At 46.0% G+C, this 17,459-nt stretch overlaps 1 protein-coding gene across 2 annotated transcripts in view; it reads left to right on the top strand.

The window, feature by feature from the left end:
* The first annotated feature begins 8,750 nt into the window (after window positions 1-8,750).
* The window catches only part of TEF (TEF transcription factor, PAR bZIP family member), a 29,176-nt gene continuing 20,467 nt past the window's right edge, over window positions 8,751-17,459 (top strand). Inside the window, exon 1 of one of the 2 annotated variants that reach the window (XM_075573715.1) lies at window positions 8,751-9,000. In XM_075573715.1, the coding sequence (XP_075429830.1) occupies window positions 8,907-9,000 (94 nt within the window). In that variant the 5' untranslated portion in view covers window positions 8,751-8,906. The remainder of the gene's footprint in view (window positions 9,001-17,459) is intronic. The other variant, XM_075573714.1, reaches the window with a different exon arrangement.

Below are 17,459 nucleotides of genomic sequence, written 5' to 3'. Positions count from 1 at the left end.
CAAGCATCACACAGTTCAAGGCAAATCAATGAGTACACTCAGCTGGGCTGTAACACCTCTCTCCTATCAGGGAAGACTCTTTGCAGTCCTCCAGGCCTGCCTCCTTTTCTCATTGGCCTGCCCAGCTTTATTATGCCTGTGCTTCCCATCACTCGTCGCTCGACATAGTTCTGTATGGAAGCATTTGACTTTTCTATCAGTGACTCCTCAGGTATTGACTCGGATTGGACGACTACACCCTCTGGCTCTCGACTTTGGCTCTACTTGGACTTCGTGACTTCTGGCATCCCTGATCTTGGCAACGGCAATAACTACTCCTTCTCTACTACCGGTACCGGCAAGTATTGTCTTCACTACTATACCTGGCCTGGCAACAATAACACCACACTCCGGACACGCTCCCTTTGCTGCGGGTGCGTGTATCCCTACGTCCCACCTCAGCACAGGGGACGGGTCTGGTCTGCGGGCAGCACCGGCGTAACAATGATAGAGGATCGTAATTGCTGACACAATTTTAGATGAGGGAATGATGGGACCCTTGTCCGTAGAATCATAGTTACATAGTATATGAGGCTGAAAAAAAGACTTCCGTCCATCAAGTTCAACCTATGCTAAATTTATAAGTGAAAAAACGGGGAAAATCCCCACGTGGAAGCTACAAATATGGCAAGTGCTGTAAAAACCGGTATAAAAGTATATAAATGCAGAGAGTGTCCCAAACAAATGTCCGATGTTATGTGTGGGTCTATGTGACTCCCACCTCACCTGTAGGACCTCTGGATATCCTCCGATCAGATCAATGGCACCAGTCCCCCGTGCAGGTAGAAATGTGACCCTCCTCACTCTGACAAGCGGTTCTGGCTCCCCGGTATAACAGGACTGGCTGTTGGTAGTAGAGACCTGCAAGCAGAGTCTCCCGCCGCCTTACCGGGTGCCTGATGATATGCCGCGATGTTTCAGCCAGACGGGATCTGGGGGGCGCTGGTGAACGTGGGTGGACCGGCGCGCAATCCAAAGTTGCAGCCGCTCGTCCCTGCAAGCCGTGATCCTACCCGGAACAGGTGAGGCGCTGGGTGTGTAGACCGCACACTTGTCCAAAGATCCGGATCCACTCTGCAGCTCCTGGAGGAAATCCCCCGATGACAACAGCTGCTCTGCAACGATGAAAACCGGAGCGTGCTGCTACACTGATGAAACAAAAATAGAAAGGAAAGAAAAAAGCGGAGCACTGCCAGGGAATGAGAAAAAGGCTGGGGCAAAAATTGAAATAAAGATTATTTATTGGGCATAATGGCCAAAAAAACAAACACACAAGGTAATAAAAAACTCTGACGCGTTTCCCGCCGTGGAAACGCGTCAGAGTTTTTTATTACCTTGTGTTTGTTTTTTTGGCCATTATGCCCAATAAATAATCTTTATTTCAATTTTTGCCCCAGCCTTTTTCTCATTCCCTGGCAGTGCTCCGCTTTTTTCTTTCCTTTCTATGCTAAATTTAGACAACAGACACTTTATCCTATATCTATACTTACTGATCCAGAGGAAGGCAAACAAAACCCCAGTGTCATATCATCCAATGATATCTCATAAGGGGAAAAATAAATTCCTTCCTGACTCCAAGAATTGGCAATCGGATTAATCCCTGGATCAACATCCTTCCCATGTATACTTATTTGGTATATCCCTGTGTACCTTTCCTATCTAAAAAGATGTCCAACTTTTTTTTGAACAAATCTATTGTATCTGCCATCACAGTCTCCATGGGTAATGAATTCCACATTTTAACTGCCCTTACTGTAAAGAACCCTTTCCTTTGTTGCTGGTGAAATCTCCTTTCCTCCAACCTTAAGGGATGACCCAGAGTCCTTTGTACTGCCCTTGGGATGAATAGTTCATTTGAAAGCTCCTTGTATTGTCCCAGAATATATTTGTATATAGTTATCATATCCCCTCTTAGACGCCTCTTTTCTAATGTAAATAAATCTAATTTAGCTAGGTGGCTCTTCTCTGCACTCTCTCTAGTTCCATAATGTCTTTTCTTAGGATTGGTGCCCAAAATTGTACTCCATATTCAAGGTGTGGTCTTACTAATGCTTTGTAAAGGGGCATAATTATATTTACTTCCCTTCCATCCATTGCCCGTTTGATGCAAGATAAGATCTTGTTTGCCTTTGCAGCTACTGCATGACATTGGGCACTATTGCTAAGCCTGCTGTCTACAAGCACTCCTAAATCCTTCTCCATCAAGGATAAATCAGTGTCATCTGTGGAGAACTGACGTGATAGGGCATCCGCCTTTACATTCTTGGAACCTGGCCGGTAGGAGATCACGTAATTAAAGCGAGTGAAAGAGTGTCCATCTAGCCTGGCGAGTGGTTACTGTAACTTGCATGCCCCCTCAAGGTATTCCAAGTTTTTATGGTCCATAAGAATTGTGACTGGCACCCTCATGAAGGTGTCTCCATTCCTTCCGAGCCATTTTAACGGCTAGAAGTTCACGATTGCCCACATCGTAGTTGTGCTCTGCAGGAGAAAACTTCTTAGAGAAGAAGAAACACAGATGTAACTGACCCTGAACCTCACTTCTCTGTGACAGGACTGCGCCTGCTCCAACGTCAGAGGCATCCACTTTGACGATAAAAGGATGACAAGGATCGGGGTGTTTCAGAATGGGTGCAGAGTAAAAAAAGTTTCTTGAAAAGTTTCAGAAAAGCCGCCTGATCCTGCGGAGAACAGTTCATGTGATCTGCCTTTTTTTGTCATGGCTGTGATGGGCGCAACGATTTTGGAAAAATCCCAAACAATAATTTGCGAAACCCAAGAATCTCTGAATGGCTTTTAATCCCTTAGGTACTGGCCAGTCCAGAACAGCAGCAACCTTGGCAGGATCCATTTCTAGGCCCTGGGCAGAGATGATGTATCTGAAAAAAGAAAGATGGGATTTCTGGAATTTGCCCTTCTCGAATTTAGCAAAGAGATTGTTCTCCAGGAGGCGTTTTAAGGACCACCCTCACCTGCTGATGTTGCTCCAGGGTTTTAAAATAGATGAGGATATCATCAAGTTATACGATAACTAAGGAGTCTAACATGTCTCTGAAAATTTCGTTCACGAAGAACTGGAACACTGCGGGTGCATTGCATAGGCCGAAAGGCATCACCAAGTACTCGTAGTGGCCATCGCGGTTTTCCACTCGTCACCCTGCCTTATCCTTAGAAGGTTATAAGCCCCTATTAAATCGAGCTTGGTAAAAACTGTTGCCCCACGTAGACGATCAAAGAGTTCGGTGATCAGAGGAAGAGGATACCGGTTCTTAACAGTAATTTTATTCAAACCCTGATAATCAATACAAGGTCTCAATGATCTGTCCTTCTTTGCCACAAAGAAAAACCCTGCACCAGCAGAAGAACAGGATTTGCGAATGAATCCTCGCTTCAGGTTCTCATCAATGTAGGTCCTCATCGCCTTGGTCTCGTTCGGAAAAAGGAAACGTACGTCCACGAGGAGGAGTCATCCCAGGAAGGAGATCGATCGCACAATCAAACGGTCGATGCACAGATAATTCTTCAGCCTGTCCCTTGTCGAATTCCTGACTCAGGTCAGAGTAACAGGCCGGGAGACCGGGTAAGTCCTCCAGTGCAGGCTGTAGAAGAGAACCCACCGGAAGACAGGGTGAAAGACATTTGCCATGGTAGGCAGACCCCCAAGTTCTTATCTGTCCCGAAATCCAGTCAATCGGGGTATTGTGGGTACGTAGCCAGGGAAGCTCCAGAACCACATTGATGGCTGTGGAATAGATGACATCCAGCTGGACAAATTCATGGTGCAAAACACCAACATAGCCCTGATTTGAACAGTCTCTTGTGATATGACCACCAATCCACCATCAATGTAAGAGATACCTAGGGGTACGTCCTTCTTCTGGAGAGGAATCTTGATCTGTTGAACGAAGGCCTTATCCACAAATATGCCAGCGGCACCGGAGTCCACAAAAGCCTTCGTTATCACGGAATGGTTTTGCTAGGATAGGCAGATGGGGACCATCAAGCGACATGGAGATGGAGAGGAGGTGCAGATGCCCAGAGGAAACTCCCCTACTTGCTCTGAGCGTGGGTGTTTCCCGACTTCTTAGGACAGGTTCGTAGCATGTGACCCTTCTCGCGGCAGTAGAGGCACAACCCAAAGGATCGCTGGTGCTGCTTCTCTCGTTCTGTCAAACGCAAATTGCCCAATTGCATGTTACGTTGGTTCTCTTGGCATTTCATTCAAAGGTGGAATAGGTGGAGTCCTGACGTCTCTCCCTCATCCGAAGGTCAAAGGACATGCAAAGAGCGATCAGTCCTTCCAGGTCTGCGGGTAGGTCCCTGTACATCAATTCGTCCTTCAGCCTCTCCTCCATGCCCTGACAGAAAGTAACCTTCAAAGCCCCCTCGTTCCAATCGGTCTCCGCTGCCAGGGTCCTAAACGTGATAGCATATCGTCCCATAGTGCGAGAGCCTTGTTTTAACTGTAGTATTGCAAATTCAGTGGAAGCCGCACGTCCAGGAGTATCAAAGATTGTCCAGAAGGTTTGCATGAAAGCGACGGAATTGTCCAACGAGGGGGAACCCTTTTCATAAAGAGGTAATGCCCAAGCTAATGCTTCATCCGTGAGGAGCGAGAAGATATATGCCACTCGAGAACGGTGGGTAGAGGATGATGGTTGTGTGTCGAACTGCACCTGGCACTGGTTCAAGAATCTTCTGCAAGCCGAGGGAAGCCCTCCATAGTGGACAGGAGTCGGGGTCCGGGGCTCTCTTAGGACCACAGATACTGGTGCAGCATCACGAGCTAAAGGTGCGGGCATAGATGGGGTCATGCTGGGGGTACTGAGGTGGCTGTACAGGGTCTGCAGCGTAGCGGAGATTGAATCCAGTTTCTGATCCAGCGTAGGGGTGGCATGGGTTCCTAGACGCTGGCCATGATGGGAAACGGCGTTCGCTACCTCTGCGGGGTCCATTGCATGGCTCGTGCAATGTTGCTGACTGTAAGACAGGATACGGACCCGTAGGGCAGAGGTAGGGAGTAATACACCGACCTTGGCCTGGGATCAGAGGCCTGGGATGCAGGTGTAGTCGGGTACGGTTCCGGAGTCGAGGCAGGAAAGGGTAGTCAGGTCCAGTTCCAAGGCAGGCAGTAGGCAAAGAGTAGTCAGGTTCGGTTCCGAGATCGAGGCGGGCGGCAGGCAAGGGGTAGTCAGGTTCAGTTCCAAGGACAAGAGAGGCAGCAGACAAAACAAAGGCAAGGCAGAACTCAGACAGGACAAGGTAACAAGTACATTGCACGAGCAAAGACTAGTAGCAACTGCTTTTTAAAGGCCAAAGGCAGCTGCTGGCAATGAGAACCAAAGAGAGGCTGATTTCCTGTCAGGGGAGTAAGCACAGGATTTGCCAGGAAGCAAGATGGCCATGGTGGCTTCAGACCACATGTCACTTCCTATCAGCATTCATCCTGAATGTTCAGACAGATCTCTTATAACTATGTCCAGAAAAGTAATACAAGAAACATACATGTCCAGTATTACCTCAATTTTTCTTTACTGGACAGTGTCTCCAAATACAGGACAGTCCGGTTGAATACTGGACACCTGGCAACCCTATAAAGGGAGCCGTTAGGTGAGGAGTTATAAGAGCAGTTATATGTTAGGGGAGGAGTTATAGGAAGTGGTTATATGAGCAGTTAGGGGAGGAGTTATAGGGAGCAGTCAGGGGGAGCGGTTATAGTAGCAGTTGAGTAATTCCCCAGATTTCAGGTGACCCTCTATACCCAAGAGATCAAGTTCACGTTAAAAATGGCATCAATTTAATTCATATCCACTTACACGTCGGGGGGGGGGGGGGGGACACGGCTACTTCCTTTAAGGACTAGCTTTTTGCCTGATCTCCCCTCCGATGCAAAGGCAGCCATATTTATAATACCAAAATCTATAATAATAAAACCAAATAAGGTTAACAACTGATGAAAACAACAATTTGTATGGGGTCCCATTATCTAAGCTAAGGAGGTTGGGTGTGTGGTCATACTCCAGCTCGCTTTATACTGCAGCATGTTTTTTGTGTGTGTGTGTGTGTGTGTGTGTGTGTGTGTGTGTGTGTGTGTGTGTGTGTGTGTGTGTGTGTGTGTGTGTGGTGTGTGTGAGGAGAGATTTTCGTGAGAGTAGCTGTAGTGAAGAAAGGGACAGGTGTGGAATCTGCACGAGGTTGTGACATGTGTCAAAAGTTAAAAGGAGAAAAACGTTCCAGGGCAAAGGTATCTCGTGGCTTCTTAGAATGGTACAAAAGTCACATGATCCCCTCTGCTGGGGGCATGTTTCACATCATAAAAGATGTTAACCCATTGAGTGCCGCCCGTCTCTGTACTCTGGCATAAAGATGTGTATAATACACCCGGCTGACAGCCGTACTTGTTTGTTTTATTGATTTTAAAACGGATCGGGGGGGGGGGGGGGGGGGTGAGGGTGTAATAGTGTGATTGAGCCATCTGTGCTGAAGCAGGGATATCCTGAAAACCTGACCTGTTGAGGACTGGAGTTGGTCACCCCTGGTATAGAGATATTCCCTGGGTGCAATCAGACTAAGCACAAGTTTTACAAATTGGCGATACCCTCTCGGGTCTTCCAAAGTGCTTCCACTTATTGATACAATACTACAACCCTCCAGTCCAAACCTGGACCTTTATCTTGCTGTGTTCCCGCAGAGGGGTAAAGAATATTCATTATTCAAAAGATACAGGTAAATAAAGCGGTTTCTTTAAGGGGGGTTGAATCTCAGGCACGAATATTTTTACCGTATTGGCCCGAATATAGTGCGAGGTTTTTTGCCTTAAATAGCCCTGCCAAAACCTACACTCGCACTATATAATAATTTTATCACTGTTTTAGTGATAGAATTACCCCAGAAAAATATAAAAAAAAGACCCCATGGCAAGGAACAGGTCTATCTATTTTTCCTGTAGAAGATCTTAACAACTGTAGGGGTCGTATTACAGTATGTGCGAGGTCGCACTAAATTCGGACCAATACGGTATTTTGTGTTACATTTTCCTATCCTTTGCCGAGAGTCACGTGAACCTTTCTTACCACCTCTGCTTTTTATGCAGTCTAAATGCGACGTTAGCTGAATAACAGAGGGGAACTGAAAAGACTGGAATTTCAGGTCGTCGGAGGCGGACGCCAACGGTGTTGAAGCCTTATGAGAAGTCGAGTATTTGAACTGTGTAGCGTGTGTAGAACACACAGAAAAGCCCAGGGCAGACTTCCAATGCCAGTGGCAGGATATAAGCGTGCAAAGAGTCGGTGTTTATCTGTATACTTGTGTGTACATTTGTAAATCGTATATTGTCCTATACAACTAGAACATACTGACAGTATGTGCATGCGTGTGTGTGTGTGTGTTTTTTAGAGTAGGTTAATGTGTGAATGCATGTGTGCATATTTGAGAGTGGATTTAATGTACATACGTGTGTGCTTTTGTATGTAGATGTATGTGCATTTGAGTGAATTTTAATGTACATAGACATGTGTGCATCCATGTGTTTGTATATACACGTGTCTGAAAGGGGGTTTCCACATAACGTTTGCATGCATGTGCATTTGAGAGTGAATCATAGTGTACATTCTTTATACGTGTGTGCATGCATGTGTGTTTGAAAGTGGTTTCCCGTCTACATGTTTGTGTGTGCATGTACAGGCAGTCCTCGGTTATCCGACACAATGCGTTACTCAAAATGGCGTTGTAAAACGAAACGTTGTAAAGCGAAACACGTTTTCCCATAGGAACACTGTTTAAATGAAAGGTTCCGTTCCTGAAGGCATTTTTAACACTAAAATACACCAAATATTTTATGCAGGCAATAAGATATGCAGCACACACATAAATTATATAGTGTATATACTGTATTATATTATATATATAATATAACATAATAAATAATATATTATATAGTATACTATACGCTCTTACGACGCTTTGCAATGTTGTTTATGTGAATGTGTATATATATATACACACACACAATGTTGCAAAGCGTCGTAAGAGCGTTGGATAAGCCATTTTGGCGTTGTAAAAATGAATATAGGTATGCATTGCATAGCGTTGGATAAGCCATTCGTTGTGAAGCGAAGCGTTGTAAAACGAGGACTGCCTGTACATGTGTTTTAGAGAATGGGTTTACATGTACACTTGCATGCATGTGTGTTTGAGAGTGAATTTTAGTGTACATATACATGTGTGTTTGAAAGTGGGTTCCCGTATACATGTTTGTGTGTGCATGTACAGGTGTTTTAGAGAATGGGTTTACATGTACACTTGCATGCATGTTTGAGAGTGAATTTTAGTGTACAATTACGTGTGTATATGCATGAGTGTTTGTATATACACGTGTGTTTGGCAGTGGGTTTCCGTGTACATGTTTGCATGGGCATGTATGTGTGTACATACACGTGTATGTATTTGAGTGGGTTTCCGTGTACATACACGTGTGTGGATTTCAGCGTACATACACAAACCTGCATAGTTATTATTATTTGTGTGTGTTTGTGTATGCATGTGTGTGGTTTTGAGGGTGGGTTTTAGTGAACATGTTTGTATCGATCGTGTGCGTGCACTTTCGCATGTGTTTCAGTGCACACACGTGTGTGTGTGTTTTCTTACACTATCATCCCTCTCTGATGTTATGTAACAGACCCATTTCTCTGCCATTGGCTCCCAGAGGACGGCCCTTGAACGCTCAGCACTCAACTCATCCCGGCTATTGGTTGCTTGGTAAGAAGGGTTGTGATAGCTAATAGCTCTTCCTTCCTCTTCTTGTCACTGGAGGCAATCCCACTGTGTCCTGCACCAGAGCGTCCTGTCTTCTACTTCTATCACCCACAATGTCGCAAACTGACAACCTGAAGGGACTCCTGGATATCCCCGAGATGCTGAAATCCCTGATGGATTATCCTGCAGTCACCCAGCAAGTGACAGGTAAGAGCTGTCCTCAGGGAAACTTCCCACGCTCTGCATCCTAATGCATGTTCTCTGTGCCTTTGATACCCAGATCCAGTGCAGTGCTAAATGCAAGGTCCTGAAGAGCCAGGAATCCGTTAACCCCTTGAAGCTGACCATGCACGCTGCACTTTGCAGAATATACCTCAGGAAGCAGTAAATGATTGTGCAATACTACGCTACAAAGTTAGCAGTGGGAGACGAGAGTTCCCACTTCAAAGAGTTTACACTCTAAACCAGGCGTGGGCAACTCCAGTCGTCAAGGGCCACAACATGTCAGGTTTTCAGGATATTCCTGCTTCAGCACAGGTGGCTCAGTCTTTGATTAAGCCACCTGTGCTGAAGCAGGCTCTTTGACTGAGCCACTGATTGAGCCACCTGTGCTGAAGCAGGGATATCCTTAAAACCAGACCTGTTGGTGGCCCTTGAGGACTGGAGTTACTCACCCTGGCTATAAAGGGTATGTTGGCACACACAGAGACAATGCCAGTGCATTACTTTGTGCAAGTTATATACTCTTAGGTTCTCTGTGACTGTTAAAGTTATAAAAAAAAAAAAGCAGCACCGGTTTTGTGAATGATTTTTAGAAAAATTGTAACCTAGTTAAACATTTGGGGGGGCGACAATAGTTACGCTGTAGGAAAAACTGAAATAAAAATAAAATCTTTCTAAATAACTGATTTATTTTTAAAAGTGTAATGGCAAGTTTGTAACAAAAAAAAATCAGTGATACGTTGCACCCTTTAGGGTCATTTGAACTCTTCTCTGCAGTTTTGGGGCAACATTATTTTTTCTGCAGATAAGGAACGTCTGATCTGTACCATTGTTTATTTATTTCTGCGTATTAATGGGCAATTCTGCTCCGAGTGTATTTAATAAACCCATTTCCACTCATTCACAACGGCAAAGGCACATTCTCTGTACAGAGGTCAGGTGCAGAAGGGCTATTACCTGTTCAGACCACGCCCTTGTGTTTTCTATACACATAGGATACTATACCTCGTCCTGTATATTACCTCGACCCTCTGCCTACTAAACTGAACCGACCGCATACCGTTGTAGCGAAGAAAACTCCTTGCCTATAGCTATGTGCTTCTAGGAATTACACAGTATATTTTCTCATACGTTGAACACACACAAGGCCTGTCATTAGTATATGCCTTGAATTGCACAAGATAATAAGCAAATGTGGTAACTCATGGCGGGTCACGTACATTAGCCCCATGAGTAGGGTTACTAGGTGTCGTCTCCAAAAATACTGGACACAATGGTGAAAGGTGCGAGACACGCATGCACCTCTCTCTGTTCCATGCTGTTTCCTCCTTTCCTTGGCTGCATTACTCAGCAGCAGCCAATCAGCATGGGGGAAGCTGCAAAGCCCCCTAGCAACAGCCCTGCTCTCTCCATGCTCTGGGAAAACCTGCGGCCCCCCAAGCCGGTCGGGTCACTATTTCCAGTGAGGTAATACCGGCTTACACATACACGCCCAGAGAGGTAATACCGGTATACACATACAAGCCCAGAGAGGTAATACCGGACACATACATATCCAGAGAGGTAATACCAAACCCATACACACCCAGAGAGGTAATACACACATATATAAATACCAGTATAAATATACACGTCCAGAGAGGTAATACCGGTATACACATACACACCCAGAGAGGTAATACCGGTATACACATACACGCCCAGAGAGGTAATACCGGTATACACATACACGCCCAGAGAGGTAATACCGGTATACACATACACGCCCAGAGAGGTAATGCCGGTATACACATACACGCCCAGAGAGGTAATACCGGTATACACATACACGCCCAGAGAGGTAATACCGGTATACACATACACGCCCAGAGAGGTAATACCGGTATACACGTACACGCCCAGAGAGGTAATACCGTTATACACATACACGCCCAGAGAGGTAATACCGGTATACACGTACACGCCCAGAGAGGTAATACCGGTATACACATACACGCCCAGAGAGGTAATGCCGGTATACACATACACGCCCAGAGAGGTAATACCGGTATATACATACACGCCCAGAGAGGTAATACCGGTATATACATACACGTCCAGAGAGGTAATACCGGTATACACATACACGCCCAGAGAGGTAATACCGGTATACACATACACACCCAGAGAGGTAATACCGGTATACACATACACGCCCAGAGAAGTAATACCGGTATACACATACTCGCCCAGAGAGGTAATACCGGTATACACATACACGCCCAGAGAGGTAATACCGGTATACACATACATGCCCAGAGAGGTAATACCGGTATACACATACACGCCCAGAGAGGTAATACCGGTATACACATAGACGCTCAGAGAGGTTATACCGGTATACACATACACGCCCAGAGAAGCAATACCGGTATACACATACACGTCCAGAGAGGTAATACCGGTATACACATACACGCCCAGAGAGGTAATACCGGTATACACATACACGTCCAGAGAGGTAATACCGGTATACACATACACGCCCAGAGAGGTAATACCGGTATACACATACACGTCCAGAGAGGTAATACCGGTATACACATACACGCCCAGAGAGGTAATACCGGTATACACATAGACGCTCAGAGAGGTAATACCGGTATACACATAGACGCTCAGAGAAGTAATACCGGTATACACATACACGTCCAGAGAGGTAATACCGGTATACACATGCACGTCCAGAGAGGTAATACCTGTATACACATACACGCCCAGAGAGGCAATACTGGTATACACATACACACCCAGAGAGTAATACAGGTATACACATACACGCCCAGAGATGTAATAGAGGTATACACATACACGCCCAGAGATGTAATACCAGTATATATACATATATACACAGCGGACACAATACAAATACCACACAAGAATCGGGAATACAAAATCAGAGGAGGGTTCACCTGTTCCTCAAGCAATGTCGTGTACCTCATCATGTGCATGAAATGCCCAGGGGGCTGCTACTACATAGGTGAGACAGGACAGGGGCTAAACAAGAGAATGAACCTGCATCGCCACAGCATCACACGCGGAACAAGAGACAGTCCTGTTGGCGAACATTTCTCTGACTCTGGCCATAAGATGAACGATCTGAGGGTTGCCATACTCAAAGGTAATCTTAAAACCCCGAAAGAGAGACGGTTGCATGAATACAAATTTATGCAACTGTTCGGGACACTTAGCAGTGGCCTAAACAGAGATCGAAATTTTATGAGTCATTACTGACACTAGCGAACTCTCTTCCCATGAGCGCTAAAGGCCATGTCTGTACATACTGTGCTATATGTATGCACACACAGCTGTCTCTCACACATACTAATACTCCTTATTTTTCCATCCATATACACCAATAGGGACCACATAGTATCCACATAGTATCCACACACACTTTTAGTTGTGCTACAAACTCTCACATTTCCACACCCACCCACACCATTTATATCCCTCTCACTCCACACACACCTTGTGTAGAGCACTGTTTATACTGTGGGCTCATACACATACACGCCCAGAGAGGTAATACCGCTATACACATACACGTCCAGAGAGGTAATACCGGTATACACATACACGCCCAGAGAGGTAATACCGGTATACACATACACGTCCAGAGAGGTAATACCTGTATACACATACACGCCCAGAGAGGTAATACTGGTATACACATACAAGGCCCAGAGAGGTAATACCGGTATACACATACACACCCAGAGAGGTAATACAGGTATACACATACACGCCCAGAGATGTAATAGAGGTATACACATACACGCCCAGAGATGTAATACCAGTATATATATATATATATATATATACACATGTATAGATAGGTAATACCAGTATACATATATATGTCCAGACAGGTAATATCGGTATACACATACACGCCAAGAGAGGTAATACCGGTATACAAATACACGCCCAGAGAGGTAATACCGGAATACACAAAGACGCTCAGAGAGGTAATACCGGTATACACATACACGCCCAGAGAGGTAATACCGGTATACACATACACGCCCAGAGAGGTAATACCGGTATACACATACACGCCCAGAGAGGTAATACCGGTATACACATACACGTCCAGAGAGGTAATACCGGTATACACATACACGTCCAGAGAGGTAATACCGGTATACACATACACGTCCAGAGAGGTAATACCGGTATACACATACACGTCCAGAGAGGTAATACCGGTATACACATACACGCCCAGAGAGTTAATACCGGTATACACATACACGCTCAGAGAGGTAATACCGGTATACACAAAGACGCTCAGAGAGGTAATACCGGTATACACATACACGCCCAGAGAGGTAATACCGGTATACACATACACGCCCAGAGAGGTAATACCGGTATACACATACACGTCCAGAGAGGTAATACCGGTATACACGCCCAGAGAGGTAATTCCGGTATATACATACACGCCCAGAGAGGTAATACCGGTATACACATACATGTTCAGAGAGGTAATACCGGTATACACATACATGCCCAGAGAGGTAATACTGGTATACACATACACGTCCAGAGAGGTAATACCGGTATACACATACACGTCCAGAGAGGTAATACCGGTATACACATACACGCCCAGAGAGGTAATACCGGTATACACATACACGTCCAGAGAGGTAATACCGGTATATACATACACGCCCAGAGAGGTAATACCGGTATACACATACACGTCCAGAGAGGTAATACCGGTATATACATACACGCCCAGTATAAGCTCTCAATTTTTACGGGACAGAGTGTCCAAATACAGGACTGTCCGGTTCAATACCGGACACCTGGCAACCCTACCCATGAGATCATTTTATGACATGGGGACTCAGTGGTACTGGGGCCTGAGTTTCTCTCTGAAGTGAAAGCCTGACTAGTTTTAATCATTCGGAATCAGTCTCGCTCAGCCTCAGCCGGTATTTTTCCGTTGCAGATGATCGTTGGTGTCAGCAATGACCTCTTAAGAATAGAATTCCAGCCCCTCCTGGAAACCCAAATCTTAGTCTCCAAAACTTGGATTGACAACGATGCTCTTACATTTCCAGTTTGTTTAGCTCAACACCTTGATCTTAAGTGCACAGCAGGATAGTAAGATTATGCTTGAATGCAGTAGAGGCCATTACAAGCCCTGTTACTCAACTCATCCCAACACTAACGCATAGATTTGACACCATATACAATTTCTGAGCCTTGTGTGCAACAGCTACAACCTCAAAACCTGCATCAACAATGACACTTCCATTTTATAGAGTGCTGTCAATCCAGGGACGCGGACTCAAAGAGCTTACCGTCTACTTTTTGTTGCCGAAGGCACAGGCTACTTCAATCTCAGGCCACAAGGCCAGTGACGTCAGCAAAGGGGAAGGCAGACGGGCGTAGAAGCTCCCTGATTGGCTTATAGCCAGTCACATGTGCGAACCGTCTCTTCAAAAATCAAATACCACTGACTACCAAATTTTTGGTAGCGCTGTTGCTCCGTCACGCCGTCGCGTCCACTATAAGCGCCGGCGACAATGCATTTGTTTTGACACGACGTTGCATCGCTGTCGCCGGTACTATAAGCACAGCCTCATAAGGCACGTTCAATAGTGCCGTGCGGCGCGGAATTTCAGTTGGCTGACGTCAGTCAGCTTTTCTATAGAAGGGCTGCGCGCGCGCACGTCAGGGAGAGGGGGGCCGACAGACAGCGGCGAAGAAGAAGAAATTCATCTTTTTGCGGCGCTACCTGCTCTAAAATGTAGGTATACAGTGTGTGTGTGTGTGTGTGTGTGTGTGTGTGTGTGTGTGTGTGTGTGTGGTGTGTGTGAAGGATTGTAAATTTTTTTTATCTATCTAGGACTTACTTTCACTCACACAACCCATGCACACACACACACATATACACTAACCTGCAGCTCCCGGCACTATATACATGAAAAGCATGCGGCACGTGCACGCGCGTTCGCGCGCTGTATAGAACAGCCCTAAAGCAGACGAGCTGTAGAGAATGCCTATGGGAGTGCATGGAGTACCCAGAATCCATGTCTGCAGGGTAACCACTGTTATGGAGACATGCAGTCACATTCATGAGTATTGTTATTATCATTTATTTATCACGCGCCAACATATTCCGTAGCGCAGTACAATAGGGCTGGAAGACGCAAACAGTAAGATAAAACATTAACATACATTGTTACAGTAGGGAAGAAGCGCCCTGCCCCAAGAGCTTACAGTCTAAGGTAAGTGGAAAAATAAGGTACCGGGGGATAAAATTATTTACCCAAGACCAATAACAGAGCAGCTAAACATCCGCGAACGGCAGCAAATGGCTAACACCCTTTGGCTGCCACCAAAGGCTTTCTACTGCCTTTGACAGGACTCTTGTGGTATGTTTGAGGCAGAGTGGGAGGGAGGGGGAAACTCCAGGTCTTGTGAAGATGGCTATAATCCTCATGATGTTAACCCTGTCCACACTGGCTTAGTATTTGTGGACAGGAGCAGTGATGGCATATTGGGGTGAGGTTGCCGCCTGTGGCTCGACTCCGGTGGTATGTCCAATAGCGGTATTGTTTCTTTGTTGGTTGTTGTAAAAGACTTAACTTCAATTTAAATAAGGTTGGTAGCTCCATGAACATCCAGTTCAGGCATTTACATCAAGTGTCCAAGATTTAATAAACTTGGCCTGTATTGGCTTCTTTGGGCAGGGGGGGGAGGTGAAAACCCACCCGGGCAGAGTCAATCTGGTCAACCAAATTCCATGTCACCATGAGATTTGATCCAGTAAGCCATTGCTTCCTAACTCATAGTCCCGAATAGTCATGAGTGTCACTGGAATATGGGGAATTAAAACAACAAAGCTGCTGTGTCATCATATGTACAGTACAAGGCAGTAGTGTGGGGACATACAGTCCCAGTGGAAGGTTTTCTGCATCAGAGGCTTGTGTCTTCACCACAAGGGGCCGTGTCCCTAAAGCTGTCCTGATGCCAAGTGTGTGGATGACATAACCGTGCCCTCTCTCCCGTGGAAGCTGGCCCGTTCCCACTTGTTGATAAACAGAGATTGTGGGTGTAGCCGACGCCTATTCAGGTCACGGGCACATCGTAACAGTCCACAGAACAAGCTTATACGTGATCAGGTTTCATCTCATTGACCTAGTTTGAGGAACGTTTGCACCTGGTCCAGGTGTGAGGGGATCGGGAGGAGGGTGCGGGCATGGAGGGGAGAACTCATGCCAGGCGTGCATTAACCCGTTCAGCGCCCGAGCGGCATTTTTAATGCTTTCACTCCCGGACAAAGGGCTGCTTTAAAAATGAGGTTCGGTTGGGGAATGAAGCCCACTTTATTCTGAAATGATTCTTGGTTATTTTTAGATGGTGCCGAAATGGCGACTTTCAAATATGAATATTATTCGCTTCCACAACATCTCATCTTACAGATGTATAATCCCACTTATATAAATTAATAAATTGCAGGCCCCCTCTGGCAGCCAAGGGGTTAAAGGGACACAGTACCACTGCTTTTTATAGCACTTGGTTCTTTTGGAAAATAACACACGGGGTTAAGTGCCTCAGTCCTGAAACCTTACAGATGCGTTTTGCTGTTTTCTTAATAAAAATGACGTGATAGATTTTTTTTTAAAGCCATGGAGAAGAGAATCCGTTACTAAATGCAGAAAGTTGAAGACATTTCTATGTGTTTTAGGACGAAAGCCCAAAGTGTCTCTCGGCTTTTCCTGTAACGGCCGGCCTTACATAATAACATCATATGCACACATGACAAATCCCATGGCGGTGTCAGGATCTAAACTCAATAGGGGCCTCTTCCTCTCCGACCAGCGCCTGATCCACCCAATGGCTTCCGCTCCCAATTAAGGGCAGGAAGCATCCCTGTTATGTACAAGGGAACACGTGTTCCCAACACTCACAGGGCACAAACACACACATATGTAAGGGCTGTGAAACTTCAAGAAGTTAAAGCTACACAGATGCTGCTGTGTGGGAGAAGATTTTAGTCCCATATACTGGGATGGAGTTGATCTCTTGTTCATTTTGAGTCACCAAGGGGTCATGGCCCCTATTGGGTTCACGTGACCGCGAGGTCACTAATGAGGCAAACAGAAGAGGAGACATCCCCTTCCTCTTCTCTCACTCCCCCCTCACTCCACCCCTCCTCACACCCCCCCAATCCATCATTCTCCTTCCCTCACTTTTCTCCCTCCCCCACCTTTCCCTCCCCCTCCTCCCCACCTTCCCTTGCCCTCCCCCTCCACCCACAGTCCCTTGCCCACCCCCTCCCCTTTCCCTCCCTCTGCCTCCTCCTCCCCCCACCTTCCCTAGCCCCCTCCTCCCCCCTGCCACCTTCCCCCTCCTCCCCCCCACCTTTCCTCCCCCTC

The sequence above is a fragment of the Ascaphus truei genome, chromosome 17 (assembly GCF_040206685.1).
Source record: "Ascaphus truei isolate aAscTru1 chromosome 17, aAscTru1.hap1, whole genome shotgun sequence".
NCBI lineage: Eukaryota > Metazoa > Chordata > Amphibia > Anura > Ascaphidae > Ascaphus > Ascaphus truei.
The sequence above is the reverse complement of the archived record's forward strand: the minus strand, read 5'-3'. Positions and strand labels throughout refer to the sequence as shown.